The sequence below is a fragment of the Euwallacea fornicatus genome, chromosome 14 (assembly GCF_040115645.1).
Source record: "Euwallacea fornicatus isolate EFF26 chromosome 14, ASM4011564v1, whole genome shotgun sequence".
Classification (NCBI taxonomy): domain Eukaryota; kingdom Metazoa; phylum Arthropoda; class Insecta; order Coleoptera; family Curculionidae; genus Euwallacea; species Euwallacea fornicatus.
The window spans coordinates 3,184,925-3,207,122 of NC_089554.1; the positions used below are offsets into that span (position 1 = coordinate 3,184,925).

The window sequence follows — 22,198 nt, forward strand, 5'->3', positions numbered from 1 at the left end:
GAACCAACTCCCCTGCCTTAATACGTCCCTGGCAGGAATTCTGTGATACCATTAATCAAACAGGTAAATTTACGTCGATACGAAAAATCTGTTATTCAGTAGCGTCGAAATGGCAAAACCTCACAGAGCAATTACAATCCCATCGTATCTGCAGTATGGTGCCAAGACCCACGATAAAATTGATTCATAATAATTTTTAATGGTACTTGTTGGAATGTTCTTATATAAAGTCAGGCATACCTTACCTTGCCGAAGTCTATCTGCCCTTCTCGTTCTTATGTTTTCGATTGATTCTGGTGTAACGTCACTGGGCATTATTTGTTAAAAACGTAACTTGCATGGTACCAAAGAAAGTAGAAGCATGTCGCGATTGCTTGCTCTACATTCTGATCTCATAAAAATTACCGCAACAAGAGATGCAGAATATTAATTTCCATGAAGTTCATTAGACTATTAAGGTCAGAATCCGCTTCTAATTTGGTGACTATCACTATTACAATCTCACTGCCCGATTTATTAATGTAGAGTTGGGCCTGAGTTCACAGCATTTAGTTGTGATTAGGTATTTGAGGTTTGAAGAGGTCCCATTTAATCAGGTAAGCAATAATGTTTTTTGAAATACTGTAGCGGATTTTTAAAAGCCCTCCAAGTTAATTAGATGTTATCAAAAAGTGATTTTTCCCCTACATAATATACTGACATGAACGTATCACTGCGATATTCTAGAAATAGCCTTATGGCCTTATGGCCTTATGGCGAGTGTCTTAAAATGAATGTTATGAATGTATAATGGGTCAATTTTTCGTTTTAAAGGTCAGTGTTGTAAATCAATATCGACACCTACCTAACCATTTTCAAAGTTAATTTATTCGTAGATAAATTAAGCTTCTCTATAAGTGAGAACAATGGTCTTAATTAAATAATTTCTATGTAAACTTTAATGACTATTTAATGAACTTCTTGTGATATTTCTTTAAATATATGTTCAGGAGACTTTTTTACTTTCTATAGATAATGTGCGATTTTTCCATATGGTTCGATAGTGCAAATACATATTTGTACGGTTTTAGACATTTTAATGGGGATTTTACAACATAACTAAATTTTCTGCTACTACTCAATGTCCATTATTGGTAATACGAGGAACGAAATTGAGAGTTCCATACTTATCTAAATATTAATCATATTCTGAACAATCGAAAAAACTTCTCAGGGAGTATAGTAAAGATTTAGAAAGTTGCAATAGTTTCCCTAAACTTGCCAAATAATCCAATAAAATAATGAAAATCACGCAGCCTGCAATATTAAAATAAAATTCAAAAGAAATTTACAAAAATTTAAAAAATTGCTAAACAGATCTTGCACTGTAGGAAAACATCGATAAGTAGTATAATAATGAATAACTTTTTGCATTTAACTAATTTTGCGATTCTGCATGTATTTAATTTACCTTAAATATACATTTTTTTGTTTTGTTTTTGAATATTATTTTTCACATAAAATTAAGAAATACTGGGGAAGTCCCGCGCTTTGAAAGTGGTTGATCAAAAGTTCACTGCTTAAAAAACAAAAGTATTCAAGACCATCTATACGAAGGTTTTAATTCAGTTTGTTAATAAACACTTTCAAAACAACATAGATATCAACTCATCTTCATGGCTTCATCTAATCCAAAATTTCACGTAGTGATATTCCTGCTTTTCTTGGTTACCGATCAATTTTCAGTACTTCCTTTGACACAACAATTTGTCATAGAAATGTAGATGTTGGTCAGCTTCAGCATTGAGAGACATATTTTTGTAAATTATTTATGAAATTAGTTCGATCAGAAACCGACTCTTTTGCTTTGATTTGTTTACAGAAATCTGGTAATAGTCATGAGAAAATAGCTGGAATGTATCTTGGGTCTCGGTGAATAAGAAATATGGGAAGCAACATGTCATAGAAATATATTTGAGAGCGATAGTACTCTTCAAAATAATTTAAAAATGCTAATAACCCCATAATTAAAAACGCACCGTTTCCGAGATACAGGATTGCAAAGATTCACATTTTTTCATATTTTTTTACATTTTTTCACGTGTGCCTTGAGTTATTTTTTTTTATTTCGTTCATCTATTATTTTTTAAAAGCCTCTACAACAAAATCTCAAAATCGTCAATAGCCATATACAGGGTGTTAGGTTTTTTTGGACCATGCACTATTTTATTCTTTGGATCTTCTATTCAAACACCCTGTATGAATTCTAATGCCAAATGTAAACCATTTCTTCAATTCTTTAGTATTTTGTTCTTTTTTAGTATTTTCGTATTTTCCACCGTTCTCGAAGAATGTGTAAAAATATCTATGATGCAAATTAAGAATTCTAAGGAAGTAAAGGAAAAAATAATCATACGGCTTAGTTATTAACTGTCTGAAAGAATTCGTAACAGTTAATCAAATTTTTTTAGATAAAAATAAATTTAAACAAAATCGTAAAAACTATTTAAAGTGTCTTTTAAATAATGTGAAACTTTGCCATTCAGTACATGTATCGCCAATGGTGCCTTGTTGACCATGGATCTATTAGCATTTTAAAATTATTTTCCAGAATACCATCGCTCCTTAAAATATCAACATGATGATATGTTACACCCTGTATAATTCATCTGGGTCAAAACCAAACCAATTAATCAGGAAATTAGATCTCTCGATTTTGTACGTAATTTCCTGTTTACATCAAAACACCTCAAGTAGAGTGATTCAAGTTCACACATACCGATTTGATACCATTTAATTGGACACATCCTAGTACTGGTTATACCAGAATTCCTTCTAATCTTCGCATTAATTTAAGTTTACTTTCCTTCGACAACACTTCTTTTGTCGCACTAATTCCTCCCTTAATTATGAGTGAGCAAGTTCGAATCTGGTTCATGAGAAAGTTATGATCTCAAAATTAAATTATTATTATCCGCTAATTTGATAACTAATGAGAGCATTTTTGTTTCAGGAAGAAAGGGGCCTACCTAGTGCGTACAGTACTTATTTCTGTTACGATATTGAGGATAATGTTTTTTGTTAAATAAAATACCTTGGACTATAAGAAAAATTGTTGGTTTTATTAAATAATCAAAAACAATAAATTATTAAATAACTATAACTCTTATTATTCGTATTAATAATTGCCTGCTTCAGGGTTATCTACAACAACACCAGATCGGCCCCAGTGCCCAATGGGTGCTGGTACTACTTCGTAAGACACTTTAGACCCTGCATGTTCTATAATGTTCTTTAAGGCAGTGGTACCGGCTACAGCCAGTGCTGCCAGGCTCATGCCAAACCCTTTAAAGGACACTAGGGCTATTACAGAGAGCACTATAGGTAGTACAATGGCGGCTTTCAGTTTAAGTAGGAGGAGGAGTGGGAGGATTACTCGTTTGATTTTTTTGCTTCTTGCGCCTGAAAAAAAAAATTCTGTACTTATCCGAGGTTTTAATTAAAAGTAGTCATAGCGTAAGAAGTATTTAGAAAATGCAGTTGTACGTAAATCCAGATTTTATGAGATTGCTATTTAAAAGCAACAAACAACTTAACGATACATCGAAGGAGAAGCCCGCGGTACCAAACCATACGTCTCATACTATGCAAGTGGTACCGTCGAAATGTACCAACAGCGATATTTAACATATCGTCCCCCCGAGTGTACTGTAAACGAGTACCTACTTTCTTCGGTCGTGGGAAGGGAAAAGGCGTGGTCCCAGAAAAAGAAGGAAAAACGAACCGAGACAACCTTAACCAGGGGAGAAGGTCAGGGCCGAGACGGAAGACTTACAGAACTCGATAATATGTGGGTCAGTTGGTTAGCAGCGGATGACGCACCCATGATCATCGATTATAGCGAAGAAAGTTGGGTTGTGGAGAGCTTCCTCCATTGGTTGAGAGCTACAAAAATGGTTTGAAATAGACTATTTTACAGGAGTCTCATTCATCCTTGTCTTGATATAATTGAGATTTAAATTTGGAATGATTAATTTGATTATTGGGATAATTACGTCAATTATGATTTTTATGCATTTCTTTTATTTGTTAATTTGAGAACGGTGATACTTGCAAGATAACAACTATTGTTTAAGAATATGATAATATGATGAATTTAAATGGGGGAATTTACAAATTGAGTATTCGACTGGCCGTCAATATAAGACAACCAACATGTATTAAAAAAGAGACTAAAAAAAGATAGTGAAGTTCTCTTAATGAGAATGTATGGTATTAACGACGATGTAAATCACTTTCACCAATATAACGCCATAATTTCCTTTTATTCTTTAATTTTTCTATCTCCCGTGTAATTCATAATTCGTGAATTTGATTCAGAGGTGATTAATACAAACAAGTGCTGGATTCAAATTAAATTAGAATGAATATAAAAGATTCCTAATATTTTCATAAAGTTCATAATATTAAATCTTCAGAAATTTTTTCTTCGAGAATCTGTTAACTCTATTGAGTTATTGAATATTGAGTGGTAAATAGTTTAGTAAATAGGGGAAAATAAGTATGTCCAACAATTTTGTATAAATGTATATATAGCGTATCAACCCTGACTCTTTCTTAATACTGATGCGAAAGAACTTTGATTTAAATAGTCGATATAATAGAATCACATTATATACCTTTGTTTTCATCGATCTCTTCATGTGAGCTTTTTTTTCATTCACTTTTTGCTACCGACCGTTGGTGGAAAAAGTTTTTATCCGTAGCATTCCAGCTTTCTACAATATTTAATGCTTTTACTTGACCGAGCAACAAGTTCATCCTTTACGTAGAACACCGAATGAAGGTAAGAGATGATGGTGAAAAATTGCTTAAGACACAGGAAGAAGTAAATAAAGATCGTTTTTTTGGATTTTGTTACAATTTACAAAGACTTATAAATTCCAAAAATATGTGAGAAGTAAATGAAAAGATCCTCAAAGACTCTCAGAAGTCCGTTGAAAGACGTTTGGAGGATCACGAAAATCTCCGAAATCTTTTGCAAACATTTTCTCAAAAGCTCCAAAGGCAAACTAAAAGCTTAAACATTTTTAAGTTTCTTTGCAATTCAGGGAAAGCTTCAAAAATCTATAATCTCAATAAATGTTTGAAAAACCTTTTAAAAATCATAAAAAAACATAGAGATTCCACATTCTAGAGGATCATACTAAATAATGGAAGAATCCTCTGCTAGTAGATTCGCAAAAGTGATTTGAGAACTCCGTGTAGAACTGCGAAAACTTAGAGAATTCTGAATAGTTTGAAATTGTTTTACAATTCATAGAGAATAGCTTTTTAAAATTTCTTTGCGACTGGAATGCGTATAGATACCCGGAAAAGTTCGTAGCACGAAATATCCACAAATGTGTTCAAAATAAATAAAAAAGTCTTTTGACTTTTAAGACGCTTAAAGATCTATGCAAAATCTATAAGAAATCAACGAAGACCTTCGCAAGTTAGGCCCAGGAAGTTGGAGTGGACAAATATCTCCCAAAAACCGAAGCAACATCGCGTTAGGAGATAATAAAAAACTTAAGTTTTTAACGTGATATTGATTCATTTAGAGACGATTGATCAGAACTTCTGTGAATACAATCGTTAAACATGTTTTTGAGCGACAAAGAACCCCGAACACAATTTTAATCTTTTAGATATCATGGTGAACGGTCCATTAGTTAATATTTTTCGGCCATAAAAACTGTGAATTGTTATTATCGGTCACCACGTCGCTCCTAAAGCGATCGCCAGGCCATTATTGTTCCTAATACAAAAAAAAATTAAAAATAATCAAAAATCACTGCAAATGTTCTTTAGTAGTTTTTATAATATTTTTATTTGCTTTTCAACACCTTTTTCGCTTAACCCATACATCAAGTCCACCATAAAAATCAAACTTATTATCTGAGTAATTATTTCTCTTGAAGATAATTAAAATTTTGTCCGATATTTCCTGACCCAGTTGATCAAATAATCGTACAAAACTCAATTTAAAATTCAGATTTAACCCCACCCATTCTTTTTTTGAAGACATACCTTTGCACAGTTTGTACTTATTTAGAGTGTGACAAATTAACGGACTTCTGGTTTAACGGTCAGCTCCGGTGGCTGGCTAATTGTATCACATTTGAATTTGGGACTTGGAGACTATTATAATATAACTCTGAGCTTATTGTTCTTTTCTGCGACTTTTAACTAAAATTTATTTGCTTGCTAAAAGGAACTTAAATTATCAACCGTGAAACAGTGTTTTCTGACTTTCATCGATGCCGATACTGAAATCAGTTAATATTTCTTCATTCTTTTTGTGCAATTCCAATTTCAACCGGATCTGCAATATCAACTAACACTTTCTCAGCGCCAATAGAATGGATATCTGAAGCATTTTTAATAATTTTTTTACCAGCTTTGTGATTTCAAATGACCACTTTCTACAACCTTTCCATTGAAATCTATGTCACTAATTATATTCTTACTCTCCGTAACGAAAGTACTACCGTTGAGATGGTACTTGGCAGATTTGCAGCGTTAGGTCTTTAAGCACTTATTGACAATGAGTCGAAAAAAATCTGATTTGCCAGCAGTGAAAGTCAATGTTCAATTTCACTCTCGCTGCTGCCATAGTTACAAAGATTGTTTATCGTTGTCGTCCATGTGGTCAAAATTATAATGGACTCCATCATAGTGCACTATTATACAAAATGGTAGCGTTATACAGTGCGTTCACCCCCAGCCACCCCAACTTCATTTGATGTTGGAATACTCCCTCATTATTTTCTAATATCTTCTTTCGACTTGTTATTGGACTTTTCTAACAGTTTCTCTTGTATAATATTACGACATTCTGCAATTATTGGTTATTTTAAATCATTAATATTCGAAGAACGGTTTTATGAACTACATTTAAAGGACAAACCAAAGACATCCTAAAGGAAAAAATCGAGCAGTGTGAACTTAGAAGATCCGGCCGGCCATCCTATTGTACCTCTCCTGCCAAGCCACCATCAGCTTATGGTTTTTTTAAATTTTGTGCACTGAACATAAAACAATTTTGGTTTCATGGGACACTTTTTAGGCTCCATCTAACACCCTGTGACTATTTCGTTTTACGTTCTCTACATATCGAGTCATTTTTAATTTTTCCAATAGCGAAATGACATAAACATGCGAAACATATTTGTTAGGGTGTCTCTCATTGAATACTGCCGCAGCTTGCCTAGGACATTTATTAATTGAAAAATAAATTTAAACAATTTCGACCCTTTTCTATGGAATGAATCATTTTTAATACACTAAAACTTTAATAATAATAGTAAATTATTTGTCAGTCACTAAACAGTAATTTTCAAATTCAACTGGGTTCTGGCAAGTTTATTAATTCTGTTAAAGAATTGTTTTTTTTTAATAACTTTATCAATTCTAGAATTATTTAGATCAAAATAACACATTTTAAATGCCTTTTAATATAAGATACATATCGAAATAGACTACTATTTAAGATTCTGAAAATGGCTCAGGAGTGAAACGGTGCGCGTCATATTAACACTGCTGTTGCCAAAAATTTTCCTTCTTACAATCTTTAAGATCCCCACAAACAGCATTTCGGTTTTTTTTTTCGTTCTGAATTTATTGAAATGGTGAGTTTTTAGATGAACACACTGTAGATTCACGTGAAAAATTTACCTGTTAGCAGTGCTCTTGCTTCGCTCTCAGGAAATTTTATCCGTAGTTCTCTCTCGGCCAGGAAACTCGCACATCTCTCCACGAAATCTGCGTTCATTTTCTTACTTCCACGAAACGCCGTCTTCTCTAATACAACGTAGTTTCCGTAAATTGGAATGGAATCCAAATCCTCAATTCTTCGTAAATAGCTTGATACCTCTGATTCTTTTAGATCGTTAACTCCATCAGCACCTTCCATGAGGTCGTAAGTTACAACACAAGTAATTAAGCCGAGAATTGCACAAAACTTTAACATGGTTGTGGTTGGATTTGGGGAGGACAAACGAAGAAACCAGAACAAATAGGGGCGACAGATTGATTGTGACAAACAAGGGAACAAGTCTTTTAATTGTCTTATATTTCATATTATATGGAAGTTTTTAGTAGGGGTGTTTAAGTATTCAGATATGTAACACGGTGAAATAAATTCCGAAGATGGTCGTGCATTGTTTTAAACGAAAAGTAAAAACTTCTTGATTCGCGAATATTGTTTGGTATTCTGCGGCATTTCCTGGTGTTAATTTATTCTCCTGAAGATTTAATTGTGTGTCAGTGGTGAAGTTCGTGGTGGCATGTGAGGGAATACAAATGTAGAAGTGTCGCATAAATTTAACAAAAAAAAGTAAATTCACTCTTCTTTTAGGTTTAATTAGAGTTTTTCATGAATGAAAATCACTAGCATTAAAAACGCACCTCGACCCTTAGTACTTTTGAAGTCTGACCGCCCCAATATCTCTGCCTTAAATTGAAAATCTGATTTAAATTTTGAATATTTATCGTTTACGTGGAATGTAATAAAATTACAAAACAGAAATTTGCATTCCAATCTGCGTTGAAGCCATTCTATTGCTTCTAATTGATATTACAGTCAAAAAATTTATATACTGGGTGTCTAAGTGAACCATGGACATAAAAAATTAACATGGGAAATCGGTTTTTATTATTTTTTTTTGGACCTGTACGAATTACTCAATTGAGAAACTTTTACATGGAGGTCATAATACTCAAGATCGGCCATCATTTCGTAATTTTTTTTTAACTTTTAATTTGAACCGTTTTGGCTCAAAACGCCTTTAATGACACTGGCCAATCGTGGTCGTAACGGGTTACGTGGAACATTTTTTTTTTTATTGAAGACGTTTTGATCTAGAATGGTTGAACAGCCAAATGGCTAATTAGGAGGTTCAAAGAATTTCAGAATGATAGCCCGTCTTGAATACCCTCCATGTGACAGTTTTTCAATTGGATAATCCGTACAAAAAATAAAAACCCATCTCCCATGTTAAACTCCTATGTCCAAAGTTCGCTGAACTCCCGGTATATATAGAGTGTATATACAGAGTGTCTCGTTATAATTAGTACATAACTGAACCTTATATTGAATTACTTATATCCGAATATTTAGAATAGTCGAAATACAGAATATCCAAAATTAGAAATAATTTCGCAACGAAACTGATAGATAGCCCTTTTGAATTAAACTTTGATATAAAATAAAGATGGCGTTATCAGCGATTTTTTCCATGTGTTTGACAGCTCACACCTTCTTCGCACTCATCTATGCCCTTAATTTAAATTAATCGTTGGATTATCCAATCCTATCTTTATGAATAAGGCAATTTGATAGCTGTCGTTCTAAAGAGTCATTTCCTAGATATTCACGTTTCCAAGTTTCAATATACTATAAAGACCTTCGTAACGACTATACGAAAACCCTGGCAATTATATAATATATCTTTTTTCACTATAATTCAGGATTTTAAAAAATATAAAAATTATTTTTAACTTGGCTACCCTCTATTTCAGTTAGTTAACTTTTCCACGTAGGTAAATTCGGTTAAATCGGTAAGAACGAGTTTTACAGTACAGTAAAATGTTAAAGTAACAGTTGTTTTGAATGACAGATTTAAGATCTGAATATTTTATTTATTTATCAAGATATTCGAAAAACAAGGCCTAAGGCCAATAATTGTTCTAGATCAATCTAAAACAGTTATTCTTACAGCTTACAGAATACCGTAATTATAGTACTGTGAAGTCGGCGTCAGATATAGCGGCAAATTACCAAAAGCGGAAGGGAATGTAATCTGAAAAAATCTATTTTAAACCAATCAAAGCAAAGTATTTTATCTTTGAAATTTTCACTGCCTTCGCCTTTGAACTTTTTGCGCAATATGTAAAGGCAGTCTCAAAATGCAGAAGTTTGGCATTCCATCTGGTGGATCTGTTTGTTACTATTGAATCGTAATCGCCATCTGGTTGGCATATGAATAACTACCAAAAGAAGAAGTACCCTTTCATCTTCTTTAAAATATAAATCTTTTCCAGATATAAATAAATGCCTATATTGGAGTAATATTGAACACTGCAATTTCTACTTGACAAGATAAATAATTATCAGTGAAACGAATTAATGTGAATGTACACATTAATTAATTAATGCACCCGAATATTTTAACAAGCTTCTCTGTTATAATAATAGAGGGAGCTCAAAACATCAAACCGCAATTGCCACGTGACGGGTGTCAGTGTCAGTTGCTTTGGCGGTTTGCATTTGTTTATTAGTAAACAACATCCTTAATGATTTGTATACAAATTTTAAATTTTTGAAATTTCAACCGATTTTCTATAATAATTTCTATTTTTAATTCTATTCGTAATTAATTTCCGGAAATAAGTGAAACCCATAGGTAACCCATGCAGTAGTGCTTCAATCATGTGCGAAAGCGAAAGTTATATTCCTTCTATCATGATCCAAAAACTGAGTAAGTTGAATTCAAAGTTCTTATAAGACAAACATTGCCGGAACTTGAAAGTTTTAGCTCATAAAATAGCTGAAATTAGGGAAAGGGCCCTGTTTTCCCTCATTTCAAAGCTAGACAATGGTTTTGTATTCAACAATGATTTATCCAGATCCAGGGAACTACTTTTTAACCTGTTTAACTGGTTCCTTTTTGAACCTTGCTCAAGTGAGGATCATGTATTAGACCTAATTACAAGAATTCTGCAGGTAGGCACTCTTTATTTCCAACAAATAGTCATTTATACAATGAATGCAATTATATAGAGTTAATCAGTGAAGCAACACCCTCTCTTTGCATCATTAACCAGTACATACTGAGAAAAAGTGACCGAATATGACTTTCATAGTTGAAATTGCCTGATACAATTTAAAAAAATTGACCCAAACTTCATATTATCATTTTGAGCTCTCTCCTTAACTAAATATACCATCAAAAATTAGCTTGCATAAGAGCATATAACTTTTGTATGAAACTTCTCTGATAACATATCAAATTGTTTATGATGTAAAGAGGTGGATGTCATTTTGATGACTATACAGCTATTTGTTTTCAAGTCTCCTGCAGGAAAGATATTAATCTGTCACATTGGAAAGCTCACTATCCAATCAGAACTGGCAAAAATAAAATCATTTATTAGTCCCAAATTTCATGAAAGAATTGATGACATTCTTAGCATATTGGAAACTATTGAAACTCCAATATTTGACAATGTGCCTTCAGAAGTTCCACCATTACAAAATGATCTTCCTTTGAGCTATCGCAGTAGTTGTGGGGAAGAATGGACTGTTTCACAGTCACACCCAATAATACAGACTGCAACTACAATTGAAGGTTTAGTTCAAAAGGGATCATCTCATCAGTTAGGGTAATATCTAATATGAAAGAAAAAAAGAGCATCTGCTCTTAAATTGTTAATTAATCAGATATCCACAATCATCAGTTTTTGGAACCACAGCATCCAATAACCCCACATACAGGTTGGACGACAGCAGTATAATACACAGACCTACACCAGTGCATATTTTGAAGTGGCAACTTTTGATTGAAACAGATAGGAATGTCTTGCAATCAGTTGAAAACTCATTAAAAAATCCTGATAGCTCATCTATGCTGTTCCACTCTTGTGAATTCTTTATCAATGTTCTATTACATGACTTTCCTGCTGAAGTTTTCATTCAAAGGCCTGGTATTGTCATTGTAAAGTTTGTTAATTTTCACATGTCCTATGGAAATATTTACATATTGTTTTTAGGTCCTTTATGAGCTTTTGTCTACATGCCATTCAATCAGACTTAATAACATAATTCTTCAGTGTTTTTATGATTTAACCAAAGCATTGCAAGTTCGAATAAATCATTGCAATGACCCATGCATGCTAAATTTCAAAACTGAAGTTGGTTGTATAACCATCTGTATTAATTTGATTTATACATTCTAACATTGTAGATGCTGCCTAATTTGGAGTCATCATGTACTACTCCAAGTTCAAATAGACATTGTGATATTGAAAAGCTATCAACTAATGATAAGTTTGAATTGGCTGAAGAAACAAAAATTTTAAAAAATAACGCATTTACAGTGCCGAATTATTGTTTTAGAACGATGAATATTGTTCTGAAATGTATGAGTTTAAAGGTGGAGAAGATTAATGAACATAAACCTAAATTGAACCATGTAAGATATTATGTAGTGACATATTTTAGAATTAATGTTTGTCAATAATTTCGAATAATGTGCATCATTGTATGGCACTAAAATACCTGAGATGATTAAAAATTTTACGACTATGCCTTATTTCAGCTTTACGTTTAGGTGACTCGAGGTGAAACGAATTGAGGAGATATAATAAGATATACATTGAGTGATAGTATTCTGGAAAATAATAAGAAAATGCTAATAGACTCCTGGTTAAAAACGCATCACTTTCGATATATAAGGCGGAAAAGTTTCACATTATTTCTCATATTTTGCATTTTTCTCATGTATGCCTTAAGTTCAATTATTGAAATTTTGTACACTTATTTGCTACAAAATACTCTACAACAAAATGGGCAAATCATGGGTAGCCATAGATTTGGGGTTATTTTTTTTAGACCATGTTGCACTATTTTATACTTTGTATCCATTTCATGAAACATCTTATGTAAATTCTGAAGCCAAATTTAAATTCCTTCCGAAATTCTTTAGTTTTTTGGTCATTTGCTTTATTTTTGTACCTTTCACTGCTTTCGTAACATTTGCAAAAATATCTATGTATGCAAATTAAAAACGTAAGAAAAGCAAGGAAAATAATCATTTAGTTCAGTTATCAATTATCTGAAGCAATTCATCTTAATGGTAATAGGTCTACAAAATTTTTAAAATTTAATTTAAGGCATACATAAGAAAAATGCAAAATATGAGAAAAAATGTGAATTTTTCTACCCTGTGTATAGGAAATGGTGCGTTTTTGATTACGTGCCTATTAGCATTTTAAAATTATTCTGCAGAGTCCTTTCGCCCCATGAAATATCTCCATGTTGATTTGTTACACCCTTTATATTAGGGGATCGAAAGAAACTCTGTAACGTAAAATAATATCGACTTTAATTTTTATTTTTAGACTGGTCAAGCTATCTCTTTAAATCTATTAAACGAAGTAGTGAATCTATTAAATTACGCTATAGGAGAAACTCTTTGGAAAGACCAAGTAACGGTCGATAATTTATTTTCTCTTAAGGAGACGAATAATTCTTTATCACTTTATGGCGACACTCTGCAATATTTCAGGTAAGTGATTTAAATAAAATTGCCAACATAACTGACACAACTGAAACCTGCCAAAAAGTCTGAAATATTGGACCCTCGTTTTTGTTGCATCTTTCTAAACATTTTTATCAGGTATTTAAATCATACGCATTGTGCTTTTGTGCAAATCACGGAAGGTTTGTTTCTCAATTACCGAAAGTTTTTTAAAACGCTCTAAAAATATCGATGAGTTTACCTACTTTGTCGATGATCTTACCCCGACAAATAAGAAGAGTTAATTCTTATCTCAAATTTTCTTTATCGTTTCACAAGTGTTACTTATACTTTTGGAGTTGTTCTATGTGTTCCGAGTGTCATGGTACTGTAATGACCATGATCTCAAGACAAGTTTCCGGAATTGTGAACTCTTATAAAAATGAAGGCGTGTTTGAACTGATTGGAAAATGCAACACAAGTAGGCAGATACGCGGAAGATGTCCAAGAGTAAGGCATTGGGATCGTTGAATACTGCCTGTAATCCCACATTCTTCAAATCAATCGATTGATGAACCTATAGATGAGAGAGTGGAAGTAGCAGATAGCTACAGATTTGTTGCTGATTGTAATGGAAAAGTGAAATGGTTGATAGCGTATTATCGGGCCATTACACTACGTGTGGGTGGTAATTATTATTTTTATATGTTTTTTAATTTATGTTATTCTCAGAATAATTGCATTTCATGTAATAATTGTTGTAGGATATTTGTAATAAATTAATTTCTCTCTTTAAAGCTACCTGTAATAATCAATTACAATTAAATATATCAGAGTGATAATTATGTAATTTGTGTTATTTCATCTGCTGCTGCTCTTTTTAATGTCAGAAAGCCTCCATCTATAAAGTAGAATTTCCCCTATATTGTTTATTAAAAATTTAACTGCACTGCTTCCCCTCCTAACAAACTTAATCTTTGTGAACTCCAATACACAGAGCGTTAGCATTCCATTTTTAAATTATTTTTGCAGGGTAGAGTCCCTGAGTGTAGAAAGTAACCTGATCTGTAGAGTTATCTACCTCCATCTATTGTGCATCAGCCTGAAATGGTTGAAGTGCTTAATACCTCTTCCAAAATCTAACTTGATTTTCCCTAAAAACTTTAAACTTTCATTGAGCAACAGTCTTTTGGACATCAGCCTAGGAAGGTTGTATCCCAAGATCCATAAATGTCTCCTGCAATATGTGGAGGTAAGTTATAAGTCCTGCAGAAATGTATAGTAAAGTAATCTGTTTTTTTTTTGGTTACAGAGCTTCAGTTCTTCCATGGACAAAAATTCTTTAAAAAAATACGAAAATACGATGAAAATTTGCCATGGCTTGACCTCCACCGTGAAATTTCTTAAAAATGCTGAGAAAGCTACAGTTGCTGAAAAATTTCGGTTAGCTTACAGCGCAATACCAGGCGTAGAGTTTCACCGAAATTTGCAATTTTTGTCGTCTTTTGTGGATTTATGCGCTGACAAGCTATATAGTTACAGGGATGATGTAGAAATTATGAAGTTAGCTCAAGGTAAACTTCCACCTGTGGCAAATTTATAATTTTTTTCCATGGATTCCTCAAATTAATGTTTTCAGATACCTTGCTTCAATTATTGGCGCATCGCATTCCAGAAATACAAAAAGAAACATACCGACTTTGTCACAAAAAAGTGATCGATAACATAACTACTCAGATGAATTTCGCAGCGATAGGTGTCGCTGGAAGTCCAGTGTATTTTCTTCTGCATTGTGAGATAATTACAGAAATAGCTTTATTCGGTTTGAAAAAGCATGAAGTAAGTGAGATCAGAAGTACTAGAAAATCTTAGCTGGCGCAATTTTAAATATTAAACCATTTCTAGTATTGCCGATATATTTTCTTTTACTTAAAATTTAACTAAATTTATAAAATATTTAGACGATTCCGAGTTATAGTTATTCCTCACACGCCTTGATTCTCCTCTCAAGGTTAAACGCTTGGCAGAAGAAATACTCCTCTACGTTTTGAAGTGTAAAGCTATAGTGGCAGAGCTCATATGGGATAGCTGTATCCAGGCCTTAATTCCTGTTTTACCAATTATTCTCTGCTATGCCGAAAATTCCTCCACTTTAGGTCGCACTATAGTCAATGTAGTAGATCCTGATACTGCGAAAGTATTGCTTATTCCCGAAATTGTTATGTTAAAAAGCAATATTGAACTGCTTTTTGCCGATAATTCAACTTTGAGGTAACCCGTAATTTTCTTGATACATTTTAACAGTTTTTACAGGCAACAATTTACAGGGATGAAGCGTTTTCCCGTTTATGTTGGCTTTTGGCCAAGCAAGAAAATTCTAGAGATATTTTGCCGAAATTTAATACAATTTTTGATAAGGCCATGTCAAATGCTTGCTGTATAAAGAGGGTTGTGGTAGACATTAATAAATTGAGGAAGTCTGAGCATTTTTACCAAGTTAGTTTAGGCATAAAATAAGAATGCATTATAAAACTACAGCGCAGTCTTGTAAATGGCATTGAAAAAATACACCCTTTGCCCATCAATCGTTTATTTCTCGTATTTGTCGCAATGTCGAATGCTTCAACTTCGAGCAAAATATATAGAAATACGAAAAATGTGCATTTATAGGTATTTTTGATAAACAGTTGACGAAACGAGTGTTGTTGGCTAGCTTTTTTTTCAGTGCCACTTTAAACTTATTGCACTGTATTTCTACATATATGGATCATTTATGATTACAAAAGCGGCAATAGGATCAAATAATTTTAAAACTTTTCAAGTTGTTGGTTTATTGGCGGTGTATATCTTCATTTTATGGAGTTTTCTTAATCTGAAAAGATTAAGTGTATTCCTACTTTATGACTATACTTGTATTGTAGCAGTAATTGATTTTAAACGGAATCATTATCCTAAAACATAAATCCTATTGCCGAAGCCTGATACTCGAGTCATTTCCACCATTTATGAATGTTTTTTCTTATACTATTTTAGCCAAGTAGTTTAGACCAGGTTTTAGACCTGCTTAAATCCGAAAACGTAGAACCAGTAATCCGCAGATCGGCTTTAAATCAGATCAGCGTCATGATGGATGATTACCTGCTGCACGATATTTTCATTGATTCATCTGGTCTATCGTTGATGGTCGATGTAATGAGGAGTGCGTTACAAGATAATGATTTTCGGGATTATCCCGATTCAATCATTCCCATAGTGTCCATATTAAAAAACGTTGCTTTGTATCATTCCAGCGTACGTGAGGAGCTTAGTGCTAATATGGATGTGTTTTATTACATTTTAAGGGGTATACCTTTCTTAATTACTTAATCTCAGACATAGTCTTTAAGTAATATCATAATGATTGATTTTTTTAATTTAACATTTTTCTATATTTTCATGTTTTTAGGATTGTTCCTATTTTTCACCGATGATCGAATGAGATTGGAAGGCTCAATGCTCCTTTTTCTACTAACTTTCAAGGACTACATACGTGGTTCTCCCGCAAAGGCTACATTCTCAATACCTAAGTTACTTGGCGAGAAATTGTGTGTTCCTTTTATTTCCAATACTCATTTAAGCGCAAGTGCCAATTCTCCAGAAGATTTATTTAGTAAGTGGCCGATATTAGATTTGGCGATAATTTAGTTTTAATTCTGCATATTCAGCGGAAATTACTCAAGACAAATGGAGCCTTAGTTCGCTTCAGGTTCAGTGGCACGCAGACATTTACGATGGATTTGACAATTTAATTAATGTAAATGATGCCAAATTCTCGTTGCCTCAAGACCTATCTTTAGCTGCAAATGATATACTAACCTTGCAACCCCAAGATCTGACCCACATTAAATCATCATCAATACACTATTGCATCAAGAAGTATTTGTATATGATACAAAACGCAACTTCACATGAAGTTGTTCAGGATTCTATAACGAAATTGATTTTGTATGTCAATTGTTGAAAGTATTTTTTAATTTCTTCTAAAATGCTGTTTCCTAAGATATTTACAGTTTTATCAAGTATCTAGTCAACTGAATGACAATCAAGACAGCCAACTGTTATCCCATCCATGGGAAGAATCTTTTGCTAGGTATTTAGAAGTTTTGCCGTCATGTGGCGAGGATATAGTCTTATTAAATGCTGTGATAAAGCTGCTAATTGTTTTGGTGCCCATGTATAAAGATTCAGGTGTCTCTTTTGTCCTTTTAAGTACATAAATCTAATTTTAAGTTTGTAGTAAAAGGCTGCTGGATAGCAAAATTTTTGAAGAATCCCACACATTGTTTACTTGACATATTGGCATATGAGAACAACGTTGAAGAGGATACTAAATTAGTTAGCCAAAACCTGCTGAAAATGTTAACCATGTGCGTAACCTTAGAACATCGTTATCTTGATTACTACCTTCCCAAGGAAGATAAACCCAATAATTGGCATCATGTAATCAAGATAATTAGCGAAAATCTTCAGTACAATAATAGGCAACACTTCTACAATTTGGGTAGGCATTGCATTCTATATTGAACTATCTCTGGTATATTTGTACTCGTATTTAAGCCTATCTGGATGCCCTTTTGTCATGTCTCGTTCATTTAACTGCCAGACTAGGCTGGAGTCAGGGTAAGCCGGGGCCTATTCCTCAGCTTATTTCTGGTCTTTGTGAGCTTTTGACGGCCTTTCATTGCGGAAAGGGAGCCACTGCCGCGATATCTGTAATGGGCTTGAGCATATCCAGAAATGTCCTTTTTATACTCAATCATTTGTTGGCAGAGTTACAACATTGTAAAATAAAGGTAAGCAATTAAGATTCATCTTTACTTTAGCCCACTTTCACATTTTGTTTGCCCTTTGTTGGTCTCTACTCAAGCCAAGTAACGAGAAATATTTAATAACGATGACCATGCTAATGTATCTAATTTATAACACCTTGTAGAGATGGGAACAGTATTTTTTTGACGAAGAATCCCGCCCAACCAAAAGCTTTTTAGCCATGTGGGCCAGCAGAGACGTGATTCTTCGGGCAGCGGCTGTGCAACTGGTCAGTAATTTATCAAACTCCCCTATAGCTGCCCAGGAAATTATAAATGGTAAGAATAGAGTTGAGTTCCTTTTATACATCTGACTATTTTATGAGATCATGAATAGTAATCTTTATTATTTGAATCGCTACGAGATCGATTAAATTAAGGAAGTCACGTAATGTGAACTTCAACAAAATATCGTTTTGATTAGTTACGAAAATATGTATCCTGAATTAACTGATTACTTTTTAATCAGATCTCACACCGGAAAGGGGTAATATTTGGCAATTGTCAATAAGCATAATAACTGATCATAGTGAAGCGAGTATCGTAAGGGAAAACGCAGCTTTGTTATTGTCAAATCTTTGCTTACATATATCTTACGAAAGCAGCAGTGGTGGGCCTACTGCTTTGAGTCCTTCATCCTCAGGCAAGAGGCAGGTTAGTTTCAGAAAGAAATATTTTACCAGTCAAACTCCTAATCAGATAAATTTTTAAGGACCTTCCAGCTTTGCTAGAGGAATTTGATTTTTATAGCCACTTGGACGTAATCCTCACAACATTGTTTACATTAGATTACTCATTAAAATCTACCAAACCGTTGATTTGTCTTCGCGATCGTGGTGAATCGCAGCGAAGCTGCAGCCCTGGGAGCATTTCTCGTGATATACCAATTAACGCAACGAGTCCGGGATTTATTAAAACCCTCACCATGTGTCTAAGCAACATTATTGATATTAGTAATAAAGAAGTGTATAAACAACTGCACGAGAATGGATTAATTAAATTGATTTTTAGGTCTGTAAAGAAGGTTTGATAAGTTTTTATTTGTTTAAGCAAGTTTCTGGTGTGCATTTTATTACCTTGTAGAACTTTGTGTCTGCCATCAATATCCATTGATAATAAAAAGGAATTGGCCCTGTATTGTAATATATTAGAAATGAATATTAGCGTTTGTAGTCTGCTCAGGAAGCTCTGCAGTTACAATACTTTGTGTACAGGAACTGTGCTTCATACCAGAGATTGCATAAGTGTCCTGTTCAGTCTTCTCAATGCAAAAAATTTCCGTATGTAATTACCTATCTTTTAATCAATCTCATATGTTAATACTACTGTTACCTCAGACACTCACTTGCCTCAATTGCTCTATATAAGGAATAAATTATGGAGTGAGATTTTCAATTTAATAGCTATTCTTTTGGAAAGCTTCAACGATGATGATGTCAGCCCCAAGAAAATTGAAGGTCTCTCTATAATATTAGAGACGATCGAACAAACTGGCGTAGAGCAGTTTCTGGATACTCTTTGTGAGTCATTAGGAAACATCGGATCGAACGGTAAGACTTCTTCCGATTTACCATATACACCTTTTTATTTACAACCATATGCCTCATGAAATTATCTGGCGTTCCTCTCAGGTAAAAAGTGTCCGATTTGCTTTCTTCAAACAGAAAAGTGAGCACTTTTTCTTCAGAATGGAAAGCACCTTCGATTTAATTTGATTGTCAAACGAGATCTCGCGTGTCAGAATTCTCGTTTAACATTAAAAGATTAAATCAGATCTTATTAAATGCATAATTTCAGATTTACAGAACTCAACACTGACGCTATTAGTGTCATTACTTCGGGTCGAGTGTGACGTAGCTATGAATAAAACAGATAAATCCGTATCCATGAACTATTCAATACAGAACATTTTAGATACTGTACGCAGCCCTAAAACAGTCATAATGGCTACGTTTAGAGACAATTTTGATAACATAAGGAAAGATAAGACTTCTAGCCTTAAAACTCCTTACGACTTGAGCAGGTTCAATAGAAATAAAGACAACTTACTAGAAGAAGCATATTTTGGCCAGGTAATCAAACACATGCGATCGGAAAGTGAAGAAGGAAGTGAAATTAGCATTATCGATAATGTTGAAGATGCCCTTATGGTCGGAGCGGAATTATGTAAAATCCTGATCTATTTGTTCGACATTATCACCATCAAACTAACAGGAGATGGTCAGATAAACAAGAAGAAAAGCTTAGTGATCGCAGCCTTGACTGGTATTCTCTGTATTTCTCAAGAAGCCAAGCGGGTGGCTTTGGAAAAGCATCTTTTGGAGACCACAATCAAAGAGTTACGAGAATTTCACATAAAGTTGAGCTTGGAATCTGTGGAGAATTTGCGTAGGGTGCAAGATAAGAAAAGAATAGTTCCAGTGCTTCAAGAGATAGCAGATTTAATAGGCATGCTAACCAATTTCATGCTGAATAATTCGCAATCCAAGATCTTGGCTACTAGTTTCAGTTTGGCAGATGTGGTCCATAAGTTGTGGGTGTGGTTTTTATTCCAGAGTAGCTATATCATTGATGTCTTGAGGTTGTTGTCCGTGTATACTTTGGATTGTCCTGAAGGTAAGTCGTGAGACATATTTGATTGGTACTCTGAAGAGCCCTTCGAAAAAGTATTGCGATGACGCTGGTAGGATGTTCTTTTGCAAGCCTTACATACTTCCATTGACATTGTCGAATTATGTTTGCATTTAATTTACTTGAAATAAACCAAATTTTCGCGATTTGATAGACTGGAAACCGGTCTTAGAATGCTGGAATTCATTTAAACGTAGAGTTGGAATAAGGCATAAAGATGTAAAAGGCCTTACTTTTCTTAGATCTTTCTTACGATTAAATTTTTATATGTTCGTTATTTTAGCATGTCGATCTTTACCACTAACCAGTGCCATAGCTGGCACTGGCCCCAGAAAAACTCCAAGTAACGTTTCCTTATTGCATTCCATTATATCCCTAATTTCAAAAGAGATGGAGCAAGTCAGCAAGAGCCATGACTTGTCAGTTCTAGAATTAGCTTTCGATGTTTTACATCACTGTTGTGATAATTTAGAATGCCGAGTTGTAATTTCTAAGGTGAAACTCTTTAGATTCCTCTTCACATATTTTTATCCTATACATCATCAATTTTAGAGTCATTTATTCCAAGCAATGTCTCGCATGCACCCTGCAGCGACCAAGCGTCAGTTCCCTTGGGACAACGTCGAATTACTTTGGCTGGAGTTTTTGCAAACCTATACGCGATATTCCGAAGGTCAATCAGCAATTGCCAAAGAAAATGATCTCCTCGATGTAGTAATAGGTTTAGCCAACAGCAGTAAAGAGATTAATCGCCGACAGGCTCTAATGGTTCTGAGAAACGTAACATTCTACCAACCTAATAGGCCTCGATTATTGTCTTCGGGTGAGAAACAAAATTATATAATTTTAACACAAAAACACAAGCGATCACTTCCAACTATAATATTTTGTTTTTGTAGGTGACTTTTTAAATTTACTTCAATTAAAACTCTCTTCTGGAACATGTGAAGAGAAAAAGACTATAGTTGTTATCATGTGGTCTTTGGCAGCTAATAATCAAAAAGCCAAACTTGTTTTCAAGTCTGCTAAGCTTGACTCGAAATTAGAAAACCTGTTGAAATGCGTGAAGTTGCTGGGGAATGCAAGCGACTCTTATGGGAAGGATGATCTAGAGTTAATGGACCTGGTACTGAGTATCTTGAGAGGGAGTGATAAGGCCAGGAACTCAAAGTCATCGTAAACTGTATTAAAAACATGGGATTTTGTAAATTTCTACTGCCATTAGGTATTGATGTAAGTGTCTTGTTCATATTATCCAGTGAAGGTAAATCAATTATAATATTACTATTTTTTTATTTAATATGTAATATTTAGAATATTATATCTAATATATTATAATAACTATTAAATGCCAATAATTTTTTTCTTAAAAAGGAAAATACTTACCATATTACCAAATATTATCTGTTTAGAACAGGGAAGATCTCACACCATATTATCAAGAAAACAAGTACATTT

At 33.7% G+C, this 22,198-nt stretch overlaps 2 protein-coding genes across 3 annotated transcripts; one reads left to right on the top strand and one right to left on the bottom strand.

Moving 5' to 3' along the window:
• Window positions 1-3,082: 3,082 nt before the first annotated feature.
• Window positions 3,083-8,055, bottom strand: LOC136343368 (uncharacterized). Its single transcript, XM_066290062.1, has 2 exons — window positions 7,699-8,055; window positions 3,083-3,441 (listed from the first exon to the last, which is right to left on the bottom strand). Exons 1-2 carry the CDS (start codon window positions 7,991-7,993, stop codon window positions 3,158-3,160), a joined length of 579 nt encoding a protein of 192 aa, XP_066146159.1. The 5' UTR covers window positions 7,994-8,055; the 3' UTR covers window positions 3,083-3,157.
• Window positions 8,056-10,299: 2,244 nt separating this feature from the next.
• Window positions 10,300-22,120, top strand: ana3 (anastral spindle 3). Of its 2 annotated transcripts, XM_066290168.1 has the most exons (27): window positions 10,300-10,502; window positions 10,560-10,747; window positions 11,096-11,406; window positions 11,465-11,738; window positions 11,794-11,934; window positions 11,988-12,215; window positions 13,144-13,310; window positions 14,295-14,514; window positions 14,575-14,836; window positions 14,902-15,101; window positions 15,274-15,533; window positions 15,590-15,758; window positions 16,296-16,605; window positions 16,708-16,911; window positions 16,967-17,246; window positions 17,302-17,489; window positions 17,539-17,802; window positions 17,859-18,094; window positions 18,235-18,388; window positions 18,579-18,763; window positions 18,822-19,120; window positions 19,193-19,389; window positions 19,447-19,659; window positions 19,907-20,725; window positions 21,024-21,235; window positions 21,293-21,563; window positions 21,640-22,119. In XM_066290168.1, the coding sequence occupies exons 1-27, from the start codon at window positions 10,454-10,456 to the stop codon at window positions 21,918-21,920; spliced, it is 6,582 nt and encodes a 2,193-aa protein (XP_066146265.1). In that variant the 5' UTR covers window positions 10,300-10,453; the 3' UTR covers window positions 21,921-22,119. The 2 variants fall into 2 exon arrangements, with proteins under 2 accessions (XP_066146265.1, XP_066146267.1); XM_066290170.1 differs by lacking the exons at window positions 16,967-17,246; window positions 17,302-17,489 and having other exon boundaries at window positions 21,640-22,120.
• The last annotated feature ends 78 nt before the right edge of the window (window positions 22,121-22,198 follow it).